General features: G+C 41.1%; 2 protein-coding genes across 7 annotated transcripts in view; one reads left to right on the forward strand and one right to left on the reverse strand.

Moving 5' to 3' along the window:
* The window catches only part of NIPAL3 (NIPA like domain containing 3), a 27,794-nt gene extending 25,726 nt beyond the window's left edge, over window positions 1-2,068 (reverse strand). For 2 of the 4 annotated variants that reach the window (XM_087728242.1, XM_087728239.1), the window contains exon 1: window positions 1,484-1,648. The gene's annotated coding sequence lies outside the window, so the exon portion shown is untranslated. The other 2 variants (XM_087728240.1, XM_087728241.1) reach the window with 2 other exon arrangements.
* Window positions 2,069-13,878: 11,810 nt separating this feature from the next.
* STPG1 (sperm tail PG-rich repeat containing 1) overlaps window positions 13,879-21,056 on the forward strand; it is a 45,081-nt gene continuing 37,903 nt past the window's right edge. For all 3 annotated transcript variants that reach the window (XM_087728351.1, XM_087728353.1, XM_087728352.1), the window contains exons 1-3: window positions 13,879-13,935; window positions 17,070-17,226; window positions 19,087-19,190. In XM_087728351.1, coding sequence (XP_087584477.1) covers window positions 17,154-17,226; window positions 19,087-19,190 — 177 coding nt within the window. In that variant the 5' untranslated portion in view covers window positions 13,879-13,935; window positions 17,070-17,153. The remainder of the gene's footprint in view (window positions 13,936-17,069; window positions 17,227-19,086; window positions 19,191-21,056) is intronic.

The raw sequence follows: 21,056 nt of genomic DNA on the forward strand, positions 1-21,056 counted from the left end.
AAGAGAAAAAGACAAAGTTCCAAAAAGAAAGAAAAATAGAAATAGGATGATTTCTGACTTTCTTTGATATATAGTTATATACCTCAAACTTTTACTCTAAGATTATTTGTCTACATTATTTCTATAACCCCATATAATTAATACAATAACAGAGTTAGAAGGGACCTTTGGAGGTCTTCTAGTCCAACCCGTTGCTCAAACTGGAGACCCTATACCATTTCAGACAAATGGCTATAATACTAACCATCACACTCCAAAATAGCATTTCATTTCTTTCCCTTTCTCTCAAAAGTCCTGTAAGCGGTTTCCAAGTAAAAATAAAATCAGTCACAAATCTTTTCTTTAATCTTTAATTCTTTAATGTCAAAGTTATCAGTTTTGCCACCTCTGCCAATTCTATATCACTACGGTACCTAACTTTCAACCCTGTAGTTCCCATTCCTGGGGGAGGGGTTGTCTGTGAATAAACAAACATCTTAACATTTCTCAGGTTTAAATTCTAACATATCACACATGAACAGATAAAACCCACATAATCTCTTTAGGTTCCTCAATCATTTTTAGACCGTAAAGTATGTGTGTGTGTGGGGGGGGGGGGGGGGAGACCAAAATGTTTGAAAACTGCAGTTTTAGAATTTACAAAATCACAATGCATCGAATTTAAGAAACTCCATCCAACCTCCCTTCTTCTCAGCTTTTCCATTCTAAGAATCAGGGTTAAAACAAATCACTAAACCAAATAACAAAGATGATTAGGAGACTGGAGACTAAAACATAGGAAGAACAAAGAACGTTTGCAGGAGCTGGGCATGGCTAGTCTAGGGAAGAAAAGGACCAGGGGAGACATGATAGCAGTCTTCCAATATTTGAGGGGCTGCCACAGAGAGGAGGGGCTCAAGCTATCCTCCAAAGCACCTGAAGGACAAACAAGGAATAATGGATAGAAACTGATCCAGGAGAGATTCAGCCTGGAAATAAGGAGGAACTTTCTGACAGTGAGAACAATCAACCAATGGAACAGAAGTTGCCTTCGAAAGTTGTGGGAGCTTCATCCCTGGAAGCTTTCAAGAAGAGACTGGACTGCCATCTGTCAGAAATGATGTAGGGTCTGCTGCAGGAGTGGTGGCAGTGGACTAGATGACCTATAAGGTCCCTTCCAACTCTGTTAATCTGTTAACCAATTTAGCTGTATACATGATGTACAATGACAATAAAGGGTATACTATCTGATTTCCCTTCTTGGGCACCCACAATTTTTATTTTTCCTCCTCTACCCCTCTTTTCTCTTTCCAACTTTTGGTTGGTCCTTTTGTAGTTTATATATAAAAAAGCAACCCTCCCTTTTGTCGTCCCTGCAATCCCTTTAATTCGAGGTCCTTTTGAAGTTCCCGTGCAGGTATAAACAACAACAAACCTTTCTTCATTTACAAACGCGCTTGCCTCACCTGAATCCCACCCCCGGGGTGCTCCTTTCGCAACCCACCTGGCACGCCAAGGCTGTCGCGTCCTTTTAGGAAAACTTCAAAGCCAAAGCCGAAGGGAATCAGGGACCGGCCGGTCAAGTTTCCTACGAGGATTTCCCTCTGCGTTATCCCGAGGACTTTTCCTACCGCATCAGCCGAGGGGGGGGGGGGGGGAATCTGTGTTTACAGCACGGCGGTTGAATCCTTAGTACAGGTCTCCTGCATGAGCAGGGGGTTGGACTAGATGACCTCCAAGGTCCCTTCCAACTCTGTTACTTTCTACCTCTGCCGGTTCGCAGGTCAACGGCTGAGTCCAATCCTAAATAAATGCAGCAACCTAAATAAATGCAGCAACCTAAATAGATGCACTTCCTGGCTGTGAGGCTGCTAGATCAGCACATAATCCACCCCTCCACCCACTCTGCCCAACTGAAGAACATCAAGTCTTCACTCCGGTCGTCTAAAAAAAACCCCTAGCACTCACCTGCTTCCGCTTTCCAGCTGCTGCTGCTGCTTTTGCAACCTAAGGGGAGAAAAGAGGCAGCGGTTTCTGGCTCTGCCCAAGCAAAACAAGCCTCCCGATTGGATCCGGAAGCCGCCACTCCCCGCCCCGGATATCTTCGCCTCTGCAAAAGGGCAGGTTGGTCTGGGGGTGTGCCGGATGGGAGGTATGGCTTGGTCAACAGATGCAAAGAGCAAAGATTGCCTTTTCCCTCCCAAGTTTAATTTTTTAAAATAAACATGTCAAATCAATGCGTGAACAGCGTGGCTCCTGGGCGCCGTGCATCCCAATACAAACAGAACTAATCAGATTAAACAGATGCAAAGACCAAAGATTGCCTTTTCCCTCCAAGTTTTTAATTTTTTATCAAAATGTCAATGTGTGCATCTCAATACAAGCAAAACTCATCACATTAAACCTTATTATTACATTCAATCAGCTTGTGGAGTTCCCATAACAATACACTATACTAGGTTTCGGTCTATCATTATTCAATTATTCCACCTATTTCTCATTATTTTCTTTCATTTTATCAAATAAAAATGCAGTGCATTTAATCTTCCCTTTATTTCTATCTCTTACTCTAGCTTTTAATCATATCACCCTACATTAAAAAAAACTTTTTCTTTCTTTCCTATCTAACTTCTAATCTGATTATGTCATCTGCCTACAAAAAGAGGGGGGGGGAGAAAAAGGAGAAAAGAGAGGGAGAGATAGGGAGAGACAATTCAGAACCACAACACGGAGCAGGAATCATCCTTCCCATCATCTCTTGCCTGCTTTATACTTTAGTTGCTATGCTTTAAAGAAAAGAGGGTTAAAAGGAAAAAACAAGTCAAAACAACAATAAAGAAAAAAAGAAAATATATATCATCTACCCATCATCTCTTGTATTCATTGCCTTTTAGATTACGTGTTTATCCAGCTGAACAAAGATGCCCCCCCCCCTCTACTAGAGAGGAAGCTCCGAAAACACATAGTTTTGTATATTTATTCCTTTCCTTACACTCCACCCAGCAAGGCTGGCACATCAGAGATACAGGAATCACTCAGAAAGTCTGGCACATAGTAGATAAGATACCAAGATGTTCTTATTATAGTTAACTAAGGGTTATTTACATTTCTCTCTCCTCTTCTCTCCACAAACGCAAAAAGCAACAGTCTCTGAACAACAATCTATTAAGAATATGACCATTTAAAATCTAAGACAATATAAAGAGAAAAGAAAGAAATATTGACATTTCTAATTAATAACCACCAAAGTATATGCCAACCTTCCCATTTGTTTTTATAGTTGAAAGACAGGGAGGGGGAAAAAAACCGGTTGTTTGCCAATTCTACTCCGAGTTCAGAATTCTAGTTGAAAATCTCCAAGATATACATTAACATTCCATTTCATTGTTATAATTAGAAAAAGACAGAGAAGGAAAGAAAAAAAAGAAAACAGTTGTTTGCTATTTACGTCACATCACCTCTTATTCTAATTCAAATTATTTATAGCTTCATAAGAAGGTCTAAAGCACACATTTATGGGTTTTATCATTCCACCAGGTCTCAGTTGCAATTTGTGGTCTGGTTATTTATCCTAATTAAGGTTATTCTTTCATTGTTAATATCCTGATATATTACATGTTAGTGACTAAAACATTCAATAATAATCTATAAGAGTCTACAAAATACTAACATCACTAACCATCAAAAGTTAACTAATTTTTATGATCAATTTGGCATTATCAACCAGTGTCCTTCCAGTAGCAAAATGAATCTTCCTCTCTCGGCAGCAGCTTTGTCATCTCTCTTATTCAAATCTTTTCAGAATTTATCATTTCTTGCCGCACTCTGAAGCTTAAAGGATTTTTCATGTAATTTCGTCGCTCTTTAATTGTTATTAACGTAGACTTAACGTTGGTTATCAAACTTGTTTCTGGATATATATGTCTTCTTAGTTCCATTTTTTCCACTCTTTTTTTCGCTCCTGCATCTTGAAGTTGAAAGAAAGGCTTCAGGTTGTCAAAAACACTTTTCCAGCTTCCCTTCTTTTCACTTTTGCTCGTATTTAGTCCATTAATAGATTCATCTGATATCTTGTCTTTATTTTCTATGTTTCCATTCTCTTCTTTAATCTCTGGGGCTCCAACCCCCTCCTCTTTAACTGTTTTGAATCTTTATTTTTATTTTGAATTTTGAACACCAGGTCTTTCAGGTTTTTTTAAAATAGGAGGGTTTTTATTCTTGCTTATCTTATAGACAGTCCCACTTCTTGTCAAATCTCTTAAGTCCTTCTGCAATATTTTGAAGTCCATCCAGGATGTTTTGGATTATTAAATTTTCTGCTTCTGACTATTGGTCCATTTTTCAAAATGCAAAGAAATATAAAGGAGAAAAAATAGGAAGAGGAATCTGCCATTCTATGTCAAAATTTTAAGAAATGTGTCTGTATTTATTTTGAATCTTGAACACCAGGTCTTTCAGGGTTTTTTTAAAATAGAAGGGTTTTTATTCTTGCTTATCTTTTTCCTTCTTTTGCCAAAATATTTACCAGAAGTACTAACAAAAACAGGTTTCGTGCTTTCAACTTTTTCCAAACCCTTCCATTGCAAGGTCAGTGATACCAAGTGAAGCAGAACAAAAGATACATTGTAACCAAAACAGAAACAAAGTTCAGACTTTGGCTTCCAGGTGGCAGATTCAACAATCAATGGTCTTAACCAATATAAGAAATTTTTTTTTGTTGAAGTAAGAAAGTAAGTTTAATTTAGCCAACAAAAAAAATTAGGGCAGTAAAAAGGAAAAAAGTAGAAAGAAAGAAATCAGTCCATAGACTACAAGCAGGGAAACAGGAAATGTTGCAATTACTTCAATCCACAAAACATCATTACTAACAAGAGCAGGAAATCTTCTAATAAACTGTCCAATAAGTGTCAAAATTGCTGCTTTATTCTTACTTTGGGGACTGGATGTTATTATTTTTTTTTTTTTTAAAGTTTCTTAGCACGGATCTTCTAAAATTGAAAAAAGGAAAAATAAAACCTCACCAGATGGAACGCTTTCGCTTAGTCTCTTCCTTTAGGAGCGGTCTCAGACTATGCCAGCCTAGGGGCTGTCTGTTTGTCTTCAGATGGAGGCGCTACCCTTGGGTCAAACAGGGACTTTGCGATGTCCCTGTGACCAGCAAGGCTTTGGCTCCCTATCGCCCTCTCTTCAGGAAGGTTTAGGTCCTACCGGACCGTCCAAAGACAAAAGTTTCATCGACAGACCCGGACTGTCGGGTCTGTACGATGTGTCGTCATGACGTGGCTCCTCCCTCCCTGCCTAGAGATTAGATTAGATTAGTTTGGTTTGGTTTAGTTGTCAACATGTATAAGGTAACTGTCTATTAGTATAGACACGGACATTATCACATGAGATTGGTACAAATAAATGGATATAAATAAGTATAACATGCCATGAACACATAAAATTAGTACATATCAATGCAGACAGTAGGTACACTGGTGCACTTATGCATGCCCCATTTACGGACCTCTTAGGAAACATGTGAGATCCACAGAAGACAGTTTAAGGTTAAAGATATGGGGGTTTGAGGAACTAACAATGGAATCAGGTAGAGTGTTTCAGGTGTTGTATGTACAGTGTAGCACCTGTAAATACCCATTCTCCAGGTTGTCCCCTGAGTTAGGGTCAACGCTGGAGAAGGAGAAGGAAAGCAAAGCAGGTAGAAGCTGGCATAGCTCCTCTGTCATCGGTGCAGCCAGTGGTGCAGCCGGCTGGGAGAGGGTGAGATGCTGGGGGGGAATGAGGGGTAGACGCAGGTAGCGCCTTTCTTTCCATTGGGCGGCCTCTAGTTGCCACCTTGGCAAATGTCCAGTGGCAGGCGGCCAAACTTGAGTGAGGTTTAGCAGTAGGGTCTTTGGTTCTATAACAGAGCAAGAAAGGACCTTGGAGGTCTTCTAGTCCAACCCCCTGCTCAAGGAGGAGACCCTATGCTGTTTCAGACAAATGGCTGTCCAGTCTCTACTTAAAAACCTCCAGTGATAGAGCACTCTTAACTTCTGAAAGCAAGCCGTTCCACTGATGGATTGTTCCAGTTCCATAAGATTTGAGTTGATCACCCAGCTTGAGAAACTCTAGGATCAAATTCACATGATTAAAAAACAAAATAGGAAACCACTGTTTTATTGGGATTGATAGGATTGTACCTGTTTTTTGCAGAGGCAACATAAATACCTATTAAGATGAATGGACGCTTAAAAGGCCAGACAGAAGAACATGGAAGCTGCAGTGTGGAATGTGACAATAATTAAACAAAATATGGTATGATATATGATATGATATATGATGAACCTTGATGGCGCAGTGGTTAAAGTGCAGTACTACAGGCTACCTCTGCTCCTGCAATTTGTTCAAATCTCAGTAACACCGGCAGCAATCCACCCCTGCACCAGACTCAAGGTTGACTCAGCCTTCCATCCTTCCAAGGTGGATAAAATGAGGACTCAGATTGTTTGGGGCAATAGGCTGACTCTGTAAACCACTTAGAGAGTGCTGTAAAGCACTGTGAAGCGGTATATAAGTTGAAATGCTAATGCTAAATAATGTATCATATATAGCATTAGCATTTAGACTTATAAATATATATCATATATCATATATTGCGTATCATATATCATATATTATATACAATACAATAAAAAATACAATAGCAGAGTTGGAAGGGCCCTTGGAGGTCTTCTAGTCCAACCCCCTGCCTAGGCAGGAAACCCTATACCATATCAGACAGATATATCATATATCATATATCATATATCATATATCATATATCATATATCATATATCATATATCATATATCATATATCATATATCATATATCATATATCATATATCATATATCATATATCATATATCATATATCATATATCATATATCATATATCATATATCATATATCATATATCATATATCATATATCATATATCATATATCATATATCATATATCATATATCATATATCATATATCATATATCATATATCATATATCATATATCATATATCATATATCATATATCATACATATCATACATATCATACATATCATACATATCATACATATCATATATCATATATCATATCTCATATCTCATATCTCATATCTCATATCTCATATATCTCATATCTCATATCTCATATCTCATATCTCATATCTCATATCTCATATCTCATATCTCATATCTCATATCTCATATCTCATATCTCATATCTCATATATCATATATCATATATCATATATCATATATCATATACCATATATATCAGTGATAGCGAACCTATGACACACGTGCCACAGGTGGCATGTGGAGCCATTTGTCAGGGCTCGCGAGTTCACCCTTTTTTAAAGACATTTTTCGCCCTCCCCAGGCCAGGCTCCAGAGGCTTTATAGGAGCTTGGGGAGGGTGAAAAGAACCTCCCCCGCCCCCCAGAGTCCCTCCGGAGGCTTCATGAGCTTCTGTGAAGCCCCCGGAGCGCAAAAAACTGGCCCTACGGGCAAACTGGAAGTTTGGGAACGGACTTCTGGTTTGCTCAGAGGGTTGCTTTGACTGCTCCGGAGGCTTCAGGGAAGTCTCCTGAATGTCCCTGAAGCCTTCGGAGCGCTTAAAACGACCTTCAAAAGGTCCAACCAGGGGTGGGATTCAGCCGGTTCAGACTGGTTCGGGTGAACTGGATGCTAACTTTACATCTGGTTCACCAAACCGGTAGTTGAAAGGACTGGGTGGCCCCGTCCACCCCACACCTCCCCTCCCAGGAGTCTCCACACGGCCCGTTTTGGAATTTGGATGCCAGGTAAGTGCAGGGTCTATGCAGAGGCTCTGGGAGGGTAAAAAATGGCCCTCCCAAAAGTCCAGAAATGGGCTCGTTTCCAGCCTCTGGAGCCTAGGGGAAGCCATTTTTGCCCTCCCGGAGGCTCAACAAAACATCCCCTCCATGGTGCAGGAAACCGAGTAGGCCACACCCACCCAGCAACCAGGCAGAGAGCCGGTTGCTAAAAGTTTTCAATCCTACCCCTGAGTCCAACCCATTAGCCCACTTAAGCAGGCTGTGTGAAGGGAGCCTCTGTGTTACAAGATGCATTTTCTATTTCTAGGGGACTCTAAGAAAGTCAAACCGCTCAGTCTCCCAGGCCTAATTCTTAACCATATAACATGAGGAGCAAACCAATCATTTTTCTAATTGTGCCATAGGGCTTTAGTGTCAACTTGTAAAGCGTTTCCATGACTATTATCAAGTTGACATAAAAAAGAGAGAAAAGGGGGAAAATGCCATGCATACCTTTGGCCAGAGTCAGGTCTCATATTTCTAAAGCTAGTGTGTGAAATGCACATGTTCATAGCCTGCCACAGCACCTTGTTGGTGGATGTGATTTATGACACAGACAGAAGGGGGGGATACAGGGGTAAAGTTCAGACACCATAAAGCAGGAATCAGTTTCAGCTCCGCAGAAGAACATGCCAAAATGTTGATCCTAATAAATGAATAGATTTCTTTTGAACTTTGTCTCGAGGCTCGTAAATTAATTAGGTCATTTTTTGGAAACGTCACATTTAGCTTGTCAGTGAGATGGCCTAATCTGAGAATGAGTGTCTGGGCCTGTCATATTTGGGCATCTGCTAAGACTCACTCCAGGAGAGGTTTCAGATCTCTTAAATTCTGTTCCTTCTCATCTACGGAGATTCCCAGTCATCCAAGTCATGGTTGTCCAAAGACAACTGGACTTTCTTGGGGTTTTTTCTTTTCCTCCCTTGAAAATATTTTGCTTCTCATCCAAGAAGTTTCTTCAGTTCAGAACTTCAGAACTGTTTTCAAGCAGGGAAAGGGAAAAAAACCAACAACCAAGAAAGTCCAGTGCCTTTTGAAAAGCACCTTCGGGATGTCTGTATTTCTTAAGATAGGTTTTCCATTTGTGAGCAGAGATTAAGAAGGAAGTTAAAAGAAACTCCTGATCCCTTCATGTTTCTTATTAGGTGGCTTCACAAAAAGCATAAAATCAGGACAAGCATGGCTTGTTGGGCATGGCTTGGTGGGCATGGCAGGGGAAGAACACTGTAAAATCTCCATTCCCACACTAGTCCAGGGGAAGGATACTGCAAAATCACCATTTCCTCCCAATCAGCTGGGACTCGAGAGGCAGAGAATAGATGGGGGCGGAGCCAGTCAGAGGTGGTATTTACCGGTTCTCTGAACTACTCAAAATTTTTGCTACCGGTTCACTGGAACTGATCAGAACCTGCTCCCTCTGCTCTGATCTAGCAAACATGCTCAGTAGCCTTATATGTAATATTTTTTAGCATGCATTTATATACTTATACAAGATCATTATATATATATATATATATATATATATATATATATATATATATATATATATATATATATATATATATATATATATATATATATATATAATATAATATATATATAATCTTGTCACCCTCTTATTAAGTAGGTGTGGTATTCATATTCAACTGAGGCATGATGAGTGTGCAAGTTACTTAATCTTTGGACAGTCAGTTTCTTCAGCCACTTTGAAGTAGTTCTTATCAAAATCCACATTTCACAAGGAGAACCTTCTGTGTCACTTCAAAGAACCAGAAACATTAATCAAAGAGACTGAAAACATTGCTCAGCGGGCTCCCCCTCTCCTGTTCCCTTCAGCACAATGCTTCTTAAGGTTAACCTGATTAGCACTACTGTAGCTTAGCATGTAGGGAAAACAGCTCATTTGGTTAGCATACGACTGTAAATCTTATAGGTATAGGTATAGGTATATATGTATGTATTTGTGTGTGTGTATGTGTATGTGTGTATGTATGTATGTATGTATTTGTTTGTGTGTGTTTGCATAACTCTGGAACGCCTTGAGCAATTTCAACCAAACTTGGTACACAGATGACTGACTCTCTGGGAAAAAACACTGTGTGGGGTAAAATACCCCAATACCCCTCGGGGTGTGTGTTCTGTTAAGATACAGCCTGTTGTGCCTTAAAATGGATTCTATTGTACTGCGGTAAAATGGCTTCCACTGTGCAGTGCAGTGGAGTTGCCATGGTAACGGCTTCACAGCACTCCACAAGGGGGCTCCCTCTAGTAAGGGGGAAAATCCAACATTAGAAATTACCTTTGGCTCGGATATTTCCCCCCTATAAATAAATACCTGGGCAACACCGGGTAATCAGCTAGTAATGTATAAATCAGAACATGGGTGAACTGTATAACCAGGTCAAGTATGTGTTTGTTTGATTCCCAGTTCTAAAACTCTTTGCATGGCTTTTAGTCTGAACCCTTTTCTGAGTGCCGAGAGCAAAACATCGGCTAGGATGGGGGTGAGAGGGGCGCTTGTGTGACTTCTGAAGATAATCAGAGGTCCTTTTGATAAAATGGCCTATTTAGTTACATTTAAGACAGGATAGTTTCTTAAGTTTGATACAGCTGGATCAGAGGTAGTGGAACTGGTAGTGGAAATCATGAGTGGCCCTCTCCACCTGCTCCGTCTCTACGTCATCCCATTTAGGCCACCACCACCCCAAAGCATATTCATGGAAGGATGTGCACATGTGCAGAGGTGGCGGAGGTAGGGAAGGCAAGAGAATACCACTCCTGAGCCAGATTATCAGAAAGATAGTGTTGAAAGAAATGTCCTTCTGGGTTCAGCTCCAAGTGGGGAAGAAGACACTGGAGACATGGAGGCTGCTTGGAAAGATGGTTTATTGTTGGACAGGGCCACATGGCTTGAGCCCTGAACAGAAAAGGAGATCACATGCTTCAATGTTGGTGGAGAAGAAGAGAGAAGGCTGAAGGAGGGGCTTGCTAGGCTTTTTATACCCTGTTTAGTCCCACCTCTCTGTTTACTGTTCCTGTGTAAGAAATGTATTCTGATTGGTTGTCAGACTCCCATGGTGCCCTGCAGGGGGCTACTCTCTAGGCTGTGTTTTTGAATCCAAGTGTGGATGAGCTCTCAGATGCCATGTGCTCAGCTGAGTAAAGTTCCAATATTATCATGCCTTTCTGTAGCTGCTGCTGAAGTCTTTATTATTGGATTTGGATTGGATTTATTTCATTTATATGCTGCCCTTTTCCCCGAAGGGGACTCAGGGCGGCTCACAATTCGGTCAGGGAAGGGGTACAGACAGGGGGTAAAAAAAAAAAAAACCCGAACATAACAGTACACAATTTAAAAACACACAACAACCATTTGTTGTTTATTATGTAAAGTGGGCTAGCCTGGCTAGTCTTAATGGGCCTATTGACAAAGTGGGGGTGGGCAGGAAGCTACAGGCAACTATTCTGTCTTTTAAAACATGTTTCTTTCTTTTCACATCCAGAGAAACATTCTGCCTTTTCAATATTTCCTAGGATATTTCATATTTCATTTTTTCTGGGAGAGGGCTGGATGATAACTTCCCACAATAGTGAGGAGGGGAGTACAGCTTTCTCAGGAAAACAACAACAAACTGCAGATTAGAGTTACAAAAGGTGGTAGGTAGTAAACATACATGAAAATAAAAATAGCAAGGAAATCATTAACATGGAACGTGAGAAGCCCGATGATGGGGCAAAAAGGAAGTAAAAGATCTGAGAGCCAATGATTTATGACTGTACATGCCTTTAAAGGGACTGTAAGAACTGTACAAAAGATTGAAATAGGCAACATGCTTGATTTGGAAACTATCCCTGAGCATTCTTTGCAAAAGAACAATTGCAAAATAAAGCTTTGCAAAGATCTGTGTGGTGCAACTCAATTGGGCAGAGTACGTCGGGCTAAGAAACCCCAGCATCCCTGGGATAACAATCTTGGAAGAAATCTCTGGCACTAGAAGACAACTTCAGTCACTTGCTGCTCTCAGCTTTTTACAGTCACCAAGATAGCGATCAGCAAACCAAGTAGTGTATTGCTTAGACACTGGATCGCTACCCTTTGAATTGTAAAAGTGAACAAACAAGGCTGGGGTTCGGGCACTTCCTAGAATGGAACATAAGAACTGGACTTTATCATGCTTAAATTACCCAATCTCAACCAACCCATAGAACAGAAGTTGCCTTCAGAAGTGGTGGGAGCTCCATCACTGGAAGCTTTCAAGAAGAGACTGGATTGCCATTGGTCAGAAATGGTGTAGGGTCTCCTGCTTGGGCGGTGTGTGTGTGTGTTGGACTAGATGACCTACAAGGTCCCTTCAAACTCTGTTAATCTGTCATCTTAAATTACCTGGCTGAGAAGTATAGTGACCTTCAATCCTTCATCTCAGTCCATATGGGAAGAGCTTTCTGAGTTGCTTCTCCATACAAGAATTAAACGACTTTTAAACATATGGCAGGGAGCGATGCAAACAAGATAAAGGTAGTCTTGTCTTATGACCACAATAGAGGCCAATATTCCCGTTGCTAAGCAAGACAGTTGTCTTACTGTTACAGTTGATTTATCTATTTGACATGATAATTAAATTGAGTTGCGAATTGAATGAATATGACAATAGAAGGACAGCTAAGCATGGGTCAAAATCTATGAAACATGGACATATATTGAACCTTTAAGATAATGAATAAAGTGAGATGTTTACCCCCTGTTACTTTATATAATACATTAAGAGAAGTGTAATGAGCACTGAATAGCAAAGATTGTCATCTAGAGATAATTAAAGGTAATCTAATCCAAGGTATAGAAAAATGGAGAGGGAACATGAAATATACCTACAGTGGGAAACTATTGTGATAAAAAGAATCACAAATTGGGGGCATGTAAGGATGTACAACTATATAAAGATAATGATGAGAATAGCTGGGAATTGTAACCAAGTCTACAGCTCGACCAAAATTAGATGCGGGTGGTGGTTAAAAGCACAATGACTATATGTGTATACTTTTCTGTTATAACACTTTTTTTTCTACTAAAAAGGAGGGGGAAAATTAAATATGTATATTGAAAAAGAATTATAAATACCAGCAACATAACATGAAGATGAGCACCACCCCCTAGAGTTGGGAACGACTAACACATATGTGCGAGGAAACTTTTATATGCACATTTTAGTAATCTTTACAACCCACCGAGACTGAGATTATTATCCATGTATAATTAAAACAAAAGGTGAAGGGTTTGTCCAAAGACATCCACGAAGATGAAGGTCACATTGAGATTCAAATCAAAAGCTTCTGAAATAAAATCGTGGAGTTCCGAACTTTCTATATCTGTTATATTATGATGCGATCTGCCAAGAAATATTTATTTCCCATTGCATTTTTTTCCCAATCTAACTGGGCATCGTGCCTATTAAGTTCAAGTCGAGGACAATTTCTCCTTAAGACTGTGATGTTTTGGTACTTCACGGGACATAGGCGTTGTCTGCTTCACAAGCCTGGAAATAAATCCACGGTCAAAACGATAAGCTTCAGATCGTGTCAAGGGACTCTTGATTTTATCTGTTCAAAAAATTTATACCGTCACCTGGAGAATATAAAACATCTCTAGCAGCCTGAAAACAGACCAAATGACAGCCAGAAAAACAGCCCCCAAACAGCTGTTCTTTGGGTTTCTGGCACTCTGCCACATGGACATGCACGTTCCAATTTGGGCACTCGGTGCTGAAAAGGTTTGCCATCCTTGCTATATATCATGTATACCATATATCATATATCAATCATGTATCATATATCATATATATCGTATTATATATCATATCATAGGAAAGCTGCAATGTATGGGTGCCTTTTAAAAATCGCTGTTTTGCTGCTTTCCCAAGAGAGCAACTGAGTCTGGAACAAAAGATTTCTCCAGAGTCCTGCTCTGTGATTGGTCCAATTGAAAGCTAGCGGAAGTAGGAGTGGAACGAATTGGAGGAGCTGCCTTTGTTCTCCGGTTGCCTAGGGCAACAGGTGGTATACATGCTCCAGTGTCTTGCCTGGAGGCAGCCCTGGGAACCAGGTAAGCAATCGGCAGCAGGGAGGGGACCTTTTCTAGGTAAATCTGTCCATGCAGCCATGATGAGGATATTGTCCACGGCTGCAATCTTAAGACGGGGATGGGCAACCTACAGTCCCACCACCCAAGGCAGCCCCCAAAGTCCTTCTGTGCAGAGCTTGCAAAACACTTCTGAGGGTTGCTTGTAGCCCAAACAACCCTCCCCCTCCAAAGCAATTACAGACCAGACACATTCCCCATCCCAAAATCAGGGGAGGAAAGGTGTCATCCCTTCAAGGGAAGCCAGGTCAAGAAAGTGGCGTGGAAAGGATTGACTCACAGTATCTCAGAAAACCTGATGGATTTTGTCTCTGCCCCATTCTTGCCTTTAAAACCCAGGCTCCACGTTTGGCGTGGAACTGATAACATTTTTATCCCTGAATTTGGGGGAGAGATTAACTTTGCAAATATGGTGGGTTGTTGTTGTTTTTTGCCCCTCCTGAAAACAAGAGTTACGAATCTTTCATGCAAGCGAAAAGCTTTATTTAGGTGAGAGGGCGTCAAATCTTTTTATAGGGTTCAGAAATTAACAATACATCTCTTTATTTATTATATTTATATACTGTCCATCTCACTCGCCTATGACACTGTGTGGTTTACATCATTGTAAAATCTAAAGCATTAAAATATAAAATATTAAAAATAATAGAAATTAAATACATTAGATACATTAGATGTGCAGAAAAAACAATTGCTACCAACCTGCCTTCCATTAAGGACCTGTATATTGCATGAGTCAAAAATAGGGTTGTGAAAATATCTACAGATTTCTCATATCCTGGATATAAATTGTTTCAACTTCCACCCTCAAAAGGACGCTATAAAGCACTGCATAACAGAACAACTAGACACAAGGACAGTTTTTCCCCGAATGCCATCACTCTGCTAAACAACTAATTCCGACAACACTGTCAAATTATTTACTAAGACTTTTACTATTATTCTCTTCTAAGTGTTGTTATCTTTTTATTCTTGAATGTATTTTATTCTCATTATGCACACTGAGAGCATATGCACCAATGACAAATATCTTGTGTGTCCAATCACACTTGGCCAATAAAAAATTCTGTTGTTTATTCATTATATGTGAAGTTTCTGAAAGCAATACATTGAACAATTTGAGACATTAATTAGATGTGAGAGTTGGACATTGATCTTAGATAACATTGCACGATTGGCAAATTTATGGATTATGTCACCCCACCACCCTTTCTAGTTGAGCTTGTATCTTTCTTAATACTTACAAATGTATTAAACGAATTCCAGAATATGCTCCCTTTTATTTAGTTGCTGAAGTTCTTGCATACCAAAGAAGAAATTGCTTTTTTTGGGGGGGGGGGGGGGGCTAAAAGGAAAACATGATATCCTGAACTTCAAAAAAAGGCAGGGATGTCATGCTAAAATGCTAATATCTCCTTTATTAAAAAGCCAATAACGAAATCTAAAATTCCAGGTAACACCCTCTTAGTGAGGTTATATTAGAAAGTATTCCCTCAGCTGCAGCCCTCCCTCCTTTATCTGCCAAGGAAGATAAATTAATAACATATTTTAGAAATGGGTCACGGAAACAAGGGATTGTCCATACTTATCCAGCGCAAGGAAAGAACAATTTTACAGGTGTGACCATTCAGTTTTCTTAGCTATCATTTCAAAGGTTGTTGTCATCAGGATATTTTTGGGCTTGCAAACAGTTGGGAGACTTCTGAGTGGGCTCTCATCCAAGAACTAACAGGCCCAGCCCTGTTAACTCCACACAGCTAATATTACCAAGGTTGAAAAACACTGTAATACAGGGGTGGGATTGAAAAATGTCTGCAACCAGTTCCCTGCCCAGTTGCTGGGTGGGTGTGGCCATGATGGGCGTGGCCTACATGGCCTCCTGCACCGTGTGTGGGCGTGTGTGCATTTTCATCCTCCCCAGGTCTGGAGGCCTTCCGGATGCTGGAAACAGGCCCATTTTTGGACTTCCGGTAGATCCAGTAGATTATTTATTTATTTATTTATCTATCTATCTATCTATCTATCTATCTATCTATCTATCTATCTATCTATCTATCTATCTATCTATCTATCTATCTATCTATCTATCTATCTATCTATTTATTTATTTATTTGTCTTGTATGCCACCCACTCCCGAAGGACTCCGGGCGGCTCACAATAGACAAGGGAAGGGGGGAATAAATAGACAAAGACAACACTTTAAAAAATGCAACATTCACAGTTTCCGTGGGGCTGGATGTTTCACAAGCTCCCCGGCCTGCTGGAGCAGCCAGGACTTGGTGGCTTTGCGGAAGGCCGGGAGGGTAGTAAGGGTCCGGATCTCCACGGGGAGGTCATTCCAGAGGGCTGGAGCTGCAACAGAGAAGGCTCTCCCCGGGGAGTCGCCAGCCAACATTGGCTGGCGGATGGAATCTGGAGGAGACCTAACCTGTGAGATCTAATCGGTCTATGGGAGGTAATCGGCAGGAGGTGGTCTCTCAGGTACCAGTTTTTGCCCTTCTCAGATCCAGTTTTTGCCCTTCCCAGGCTTTTGTCAAGCCTCTGGGAGGCCGAAAATGGCCTCCCCGAGGTTCTGGAGGCCGAAAATCGGCCTCCCAGAAATGGGCCTCCCGGAAGTCCGCTTCATGACTTCTGGGAGGCTCATTTTTCGCCCTCCCAGAGCCTCCGCACGGGCCCTGCACTTACCTGGCATGATGGACGGGCTGCGTGGAGACTCCTGGGAGGAGAGGGGCGGGGTGGGTGGGGGACAGACAGTCCTTGCAACTACCGGGTTGGCGAACCAAATGCAAAATTAACATCTGGTTCTCCCAAACTGGTGCAAACTGGCTGAATCCCACCCCTGCTGTAACAGGATGAAGCAGGAAGGGAACCTTTCTACATGGTGCCATCATCCAGACTGAAAATGCATGCTGGCATTGATGCATTGTCTTAGTTTTGTCCAACAAAGTTGGCGATTCCCAAATAGCAAGCAGGTATCTCCCCACGCTCCCCCCATTGGTAAAAACTGGGCTAGTGAAATGGTTCTGTGCTTCTAATGGCTATAAAATTCTCCCTTTCTGACATTACCTGGTTGTAATAACGTCATGTGTGTGCTCAGTTTTTTAGAAGCATGATGATGGCATGAAGAAGGATCCACTCACCAAGTTTGCGATCATTGTTTGTCATAGAGACTAACTTTGACATGAGTTCGTTGCCTCAGACCTTCCCAACTACAACTCCTACTCTGAATCCGACTCCTGACAATATAGAAGGAGGTAAGACATGGAATATAAATACTGTCCTGGTAGAAGCCAGACCTGAGAGTGAGAAGTCTGAAAATAGCTTAATCCAGGGGTGTCAAACTCATGGGCTGTGGACCGTGTTTTGCTGGCCCTGTTTAACAAAGAAGGAAAAAGTCACGATACCTCAAATTCAGGTAAGAGTCTGGAAGATGATGATCATTCATTGGCTTAAAATGCATTTCTTTCCAGAGGGCCTGTCCCCACTAGTGTTCACTGACAACTTCCCCTCTTCCTGGAAACAGGCAATTGATCACAAGTTGAGCTCTTATGGGCTCTCACCGGTATTCTTAAGGCTAGGTTTTGACCAAGCAAAGCAAGTAGTAATCAATAGAATGAAGGACATGGAGTTCAGAGAAGAACTAAATAGGTTGCCTCTCCACAGTAGGGACAGAATCAAACAGCGTGTGTGGGAATTGGCAAGATATCTAAATGATCTGATCTTCCCAAAACAAAGAATAGCTTTCTTCCGAGCCAGATTTAACCTTCTTCCTTCAGCACTCCTCCAGGGCAGGTATAAGAGAACACCAATAGCAGAACAGTTATGTATATGTGGTAAAGGATAAGTTGAAGATATCTCACATGTTCTATTATACTGTGAGCTATACAGAGTTTATAGGTCTGCATATATTCTCCCTTTATTAGAGATTGCCAGGAGGGCAGACAATTTTTATGGAGGCTTTCTCCTCCACGACACAAACACGGCTACCACGCATGCAGTAGCAAAATTCTGTGTTGCTGCAATGTCCACAAGAAAAAAATGGTTACAGAATTATAGTTGTTATCTTGTACCAATTATTTGGACATATCTCTAACAATTTCTGGACCATTATATCTACTCTCATACTTATCGGCTTTTTACCCACGTAAACCAGGGAGTGACCCGAATAGTTTGAGAGCATGCATTTTCTTAACAGGGATGCTATTATTCACTTTTAATGTCAGTATTTTTAAATATATTGTAAAAATGTAATGTCTATTGCTGGTCTTTGACCATAATAAAGATGTCTCTTCTCTTTTCTCTCACGGTACGTCACGTGACAACAACATGACGCTATGAGTTTGACACCCCTGGTTTAATCCATTGCACCAAGATTACTGGTATATCTGCCCTAAGAAAAGATTTATACTATCCAAAGAGAAACCAGAGTAGTATACGTTACATTTATATTATAGTGATGTGATGCTAGTGCAGGGAATCCTTGATTAAGACCATCTGTTTAGTGACCGTTCAAAGCTAAATGGCATTGAAAAAAATAGGGAAAATCAATCCTTTTTTAATCACTTTGTTTTCCTTTCAATTTAGTGTGTAATATAAAATAAAACACAAAGAAAAGCAAATAATAGAAAAAATAGGAGAGGGAAAAGGGTGTAGAAAAAAAGAGAAAAAGAAAGAAAAGGCATGACTTCTGACTCTCTTTGGAGCAGTAGAATAAGATAGTAACATAAAACCTCTTATGTAAACCACTTTTACATAATAGTATAAACTAGCCGTTTCCATAACAACAAATCTATCCAATCGGTAAAACCCAAAATCAAAATTTCATTTTTCACCCACCTCAAGCACAAAGTCCAGAAGTGGTTTCCAAGTAGAAACAAAAGTAATTGTGTTTTGTTTGTCTTCTTAATGCCATAGTGGCTTTGAACGGTCACTAAATGAATAATTGTAAGTCAAGGACTAACTGTAGGCAGGTATCCCGAAGCACTGCAGTTCCTTAGTAATGCTGAACTTGAACCACAAAGCTATAATTCATCCAATGGGTTTCATGGCTGAGCAGAACTTAGAATCTGGGTTTGCTCCATCCTTACCTGAAGCTCATCAATTTTCTTTCCTAGGTGCACCCTTTTCTTCCATCCCTCTCAAATGCTACGCCAAAGTGATTCCCAACACCGAAAAGGTGGGCTTCAATTCCCAGGCAAAGAGATTTCAATACCCTGAGGTAAGAGATGTTTCATTTTCTTGACTTTTGCCCATCTCTTTAAGTCTGGAGATTATGAAGGGACTTGTTAGGGAATGTAACCTGGTTACATGGCTGTGTAGCTGAGGGTTGTTGCCCATGTTGTATCATTGGTGTTCTTGGTGCCTGAATTTTGTACTGTAAAGTTTTCATTATTCTAGTACAGTGATGGCGAACCTTTTTCTTATGGTATGCCAAAATTGCGCACGCGTACCCACATCGATTCAATCCTCCCCACCCATCTGCGCATGTGAGCATGACCCCCCCCCACGCATGCACACATGATCCCTCCCAGGCTCTGGAGGCTTTCCTGAAGCCTGGGGAGGGCAAAAAACGGCCCCAAGGGGCCAACCAGAAGTTCGGAAACAAACTTCCTGTTGGCCCTTTGGGCCTGTTTTTCGCCCTCCCTAGCCTCTGGAGGCTTTTCTGGAGCTTGGGGAGGGTAAAAATGGCCTCCCCTGCTGCCCCTGGAAGGCCAAAAATCAGCTGGCCAGCATGCTGGAACTGACGACTGGTGTGTCAGTAAATATGGCTCTGTGTGCCACCTATGGCATTCGTGCCATAGGTTCGCCATCATGGTTCTAGTACATGCCTGTCCAACATTGGCAACTTTAAGACTTGTGGATGTCAACTCCCAGAATTTTTTAGTCAGCCAATCATGGCTGGCTGGGGAATTCTGGGAGTTGAAATACATAGGTCTTAAAGTTGCTAAGGTTGGACACCCCTACTCTAGTAGGTAACTTCATTAGACCAGAAGTTGGTTGGTTGGTTACTTGATTGGTTGATGGTTCTGTGGGCAGTGTTGTTTTGTCAGTGACTGGTGTCTTGCAATCGGGAAATTATTTATTTGGTTGATGATGTGGTGGTTCATATCTAGATATTGGCTGCTTCCTGTGTGAAATTGATGTTGACAATTGTGGAATGGGCAGCAAATTGGGAACGTGCTGTTCTTTTCCAGTGCTCATTGAACTTCCTGTTGGTGAACATTTGGTGATTTATTGTCTGTTGATACGTTTATGTTCTCTTTAAGTGAAGTCATGGTTGATTGCTGTGTAATGCTGGAGAGAAATGATGCTGGGTATTGTCGCAGTGTTTTTCAACCTTGGCAACTGTAAGAAGTGTGGACATCAACACCCAGAATTCTGCAGTCAGTATAGGAATACTGTGAGTTGAAGTCTACAGGTCTTAAAGTTGCCAAGGTTAGGAAATAATGGTCTATTGGATACAGAATAGTAGTGGGTTCCAGGTTGCATGGTAGGAGCAGCGGCCACTGTACCGGAAAGGTGTTTCGGTGGGCCCACCCGCCCGCCTGTGTTCCTTACCTGTTTTTAAGCCAACTGGGCCATTTATGCACACGCGCACAGCGTACAGCGCCTGTGTGACCTCCACTGAACATCTGGAGTGTTGCAAGGTGGTGGCATGTGCATGCATGTGCAGTGCACAAGGTGGACGCCTGGCCCTGTCGCAACGTATCGGTTGCGACGGGATCCGGAACCACCACTAATACGGATGGTACATACAGACCCCAAAATCAGCTCCTGTAAGCTATATTACAGGCCTTTAACAGAACAGAATAACAGAATTGGAAGAGACCTTGAAGGTCTTCTAGTCCAACCCCCTGCTCAAACAGGAGACCCTATACAATTTCAGACAAATGGCTGTCCAATCTCTTCTTAAATCTTCTAGTGATGGAGCACCCACATCTTCTATTATAAACAGATCTCCAAATTCGTTTTTATTCCAAATGAATGGTCATGGGTGATACCAAGAATCCCGGAAACAATCATTTGGGGGATAAAAAAGGCTGAGACTGACAGATTATTAAAGCAAGATTCTTCTATTTTGGCG

This window comes from Thamnophis sirtalis, unplaced genomic scaffold, assembly GCF_051295495.1.
Source record: "Thamnophis sirtalis isolate CommonGarterSnake01/CBP01778 unplaced genomic scaffold, rThaSir2_p1.2 scaffold_13, whole genome shotgun sequence".
In the NCBI taxonomy this organism is placed as follows: domain Eukaryota; kingdom Metazoa; phylum Chordata; class Lepidosauria; order Squamata; family Natricidae; genus Thamnophis; species Thamnophis sirtalis.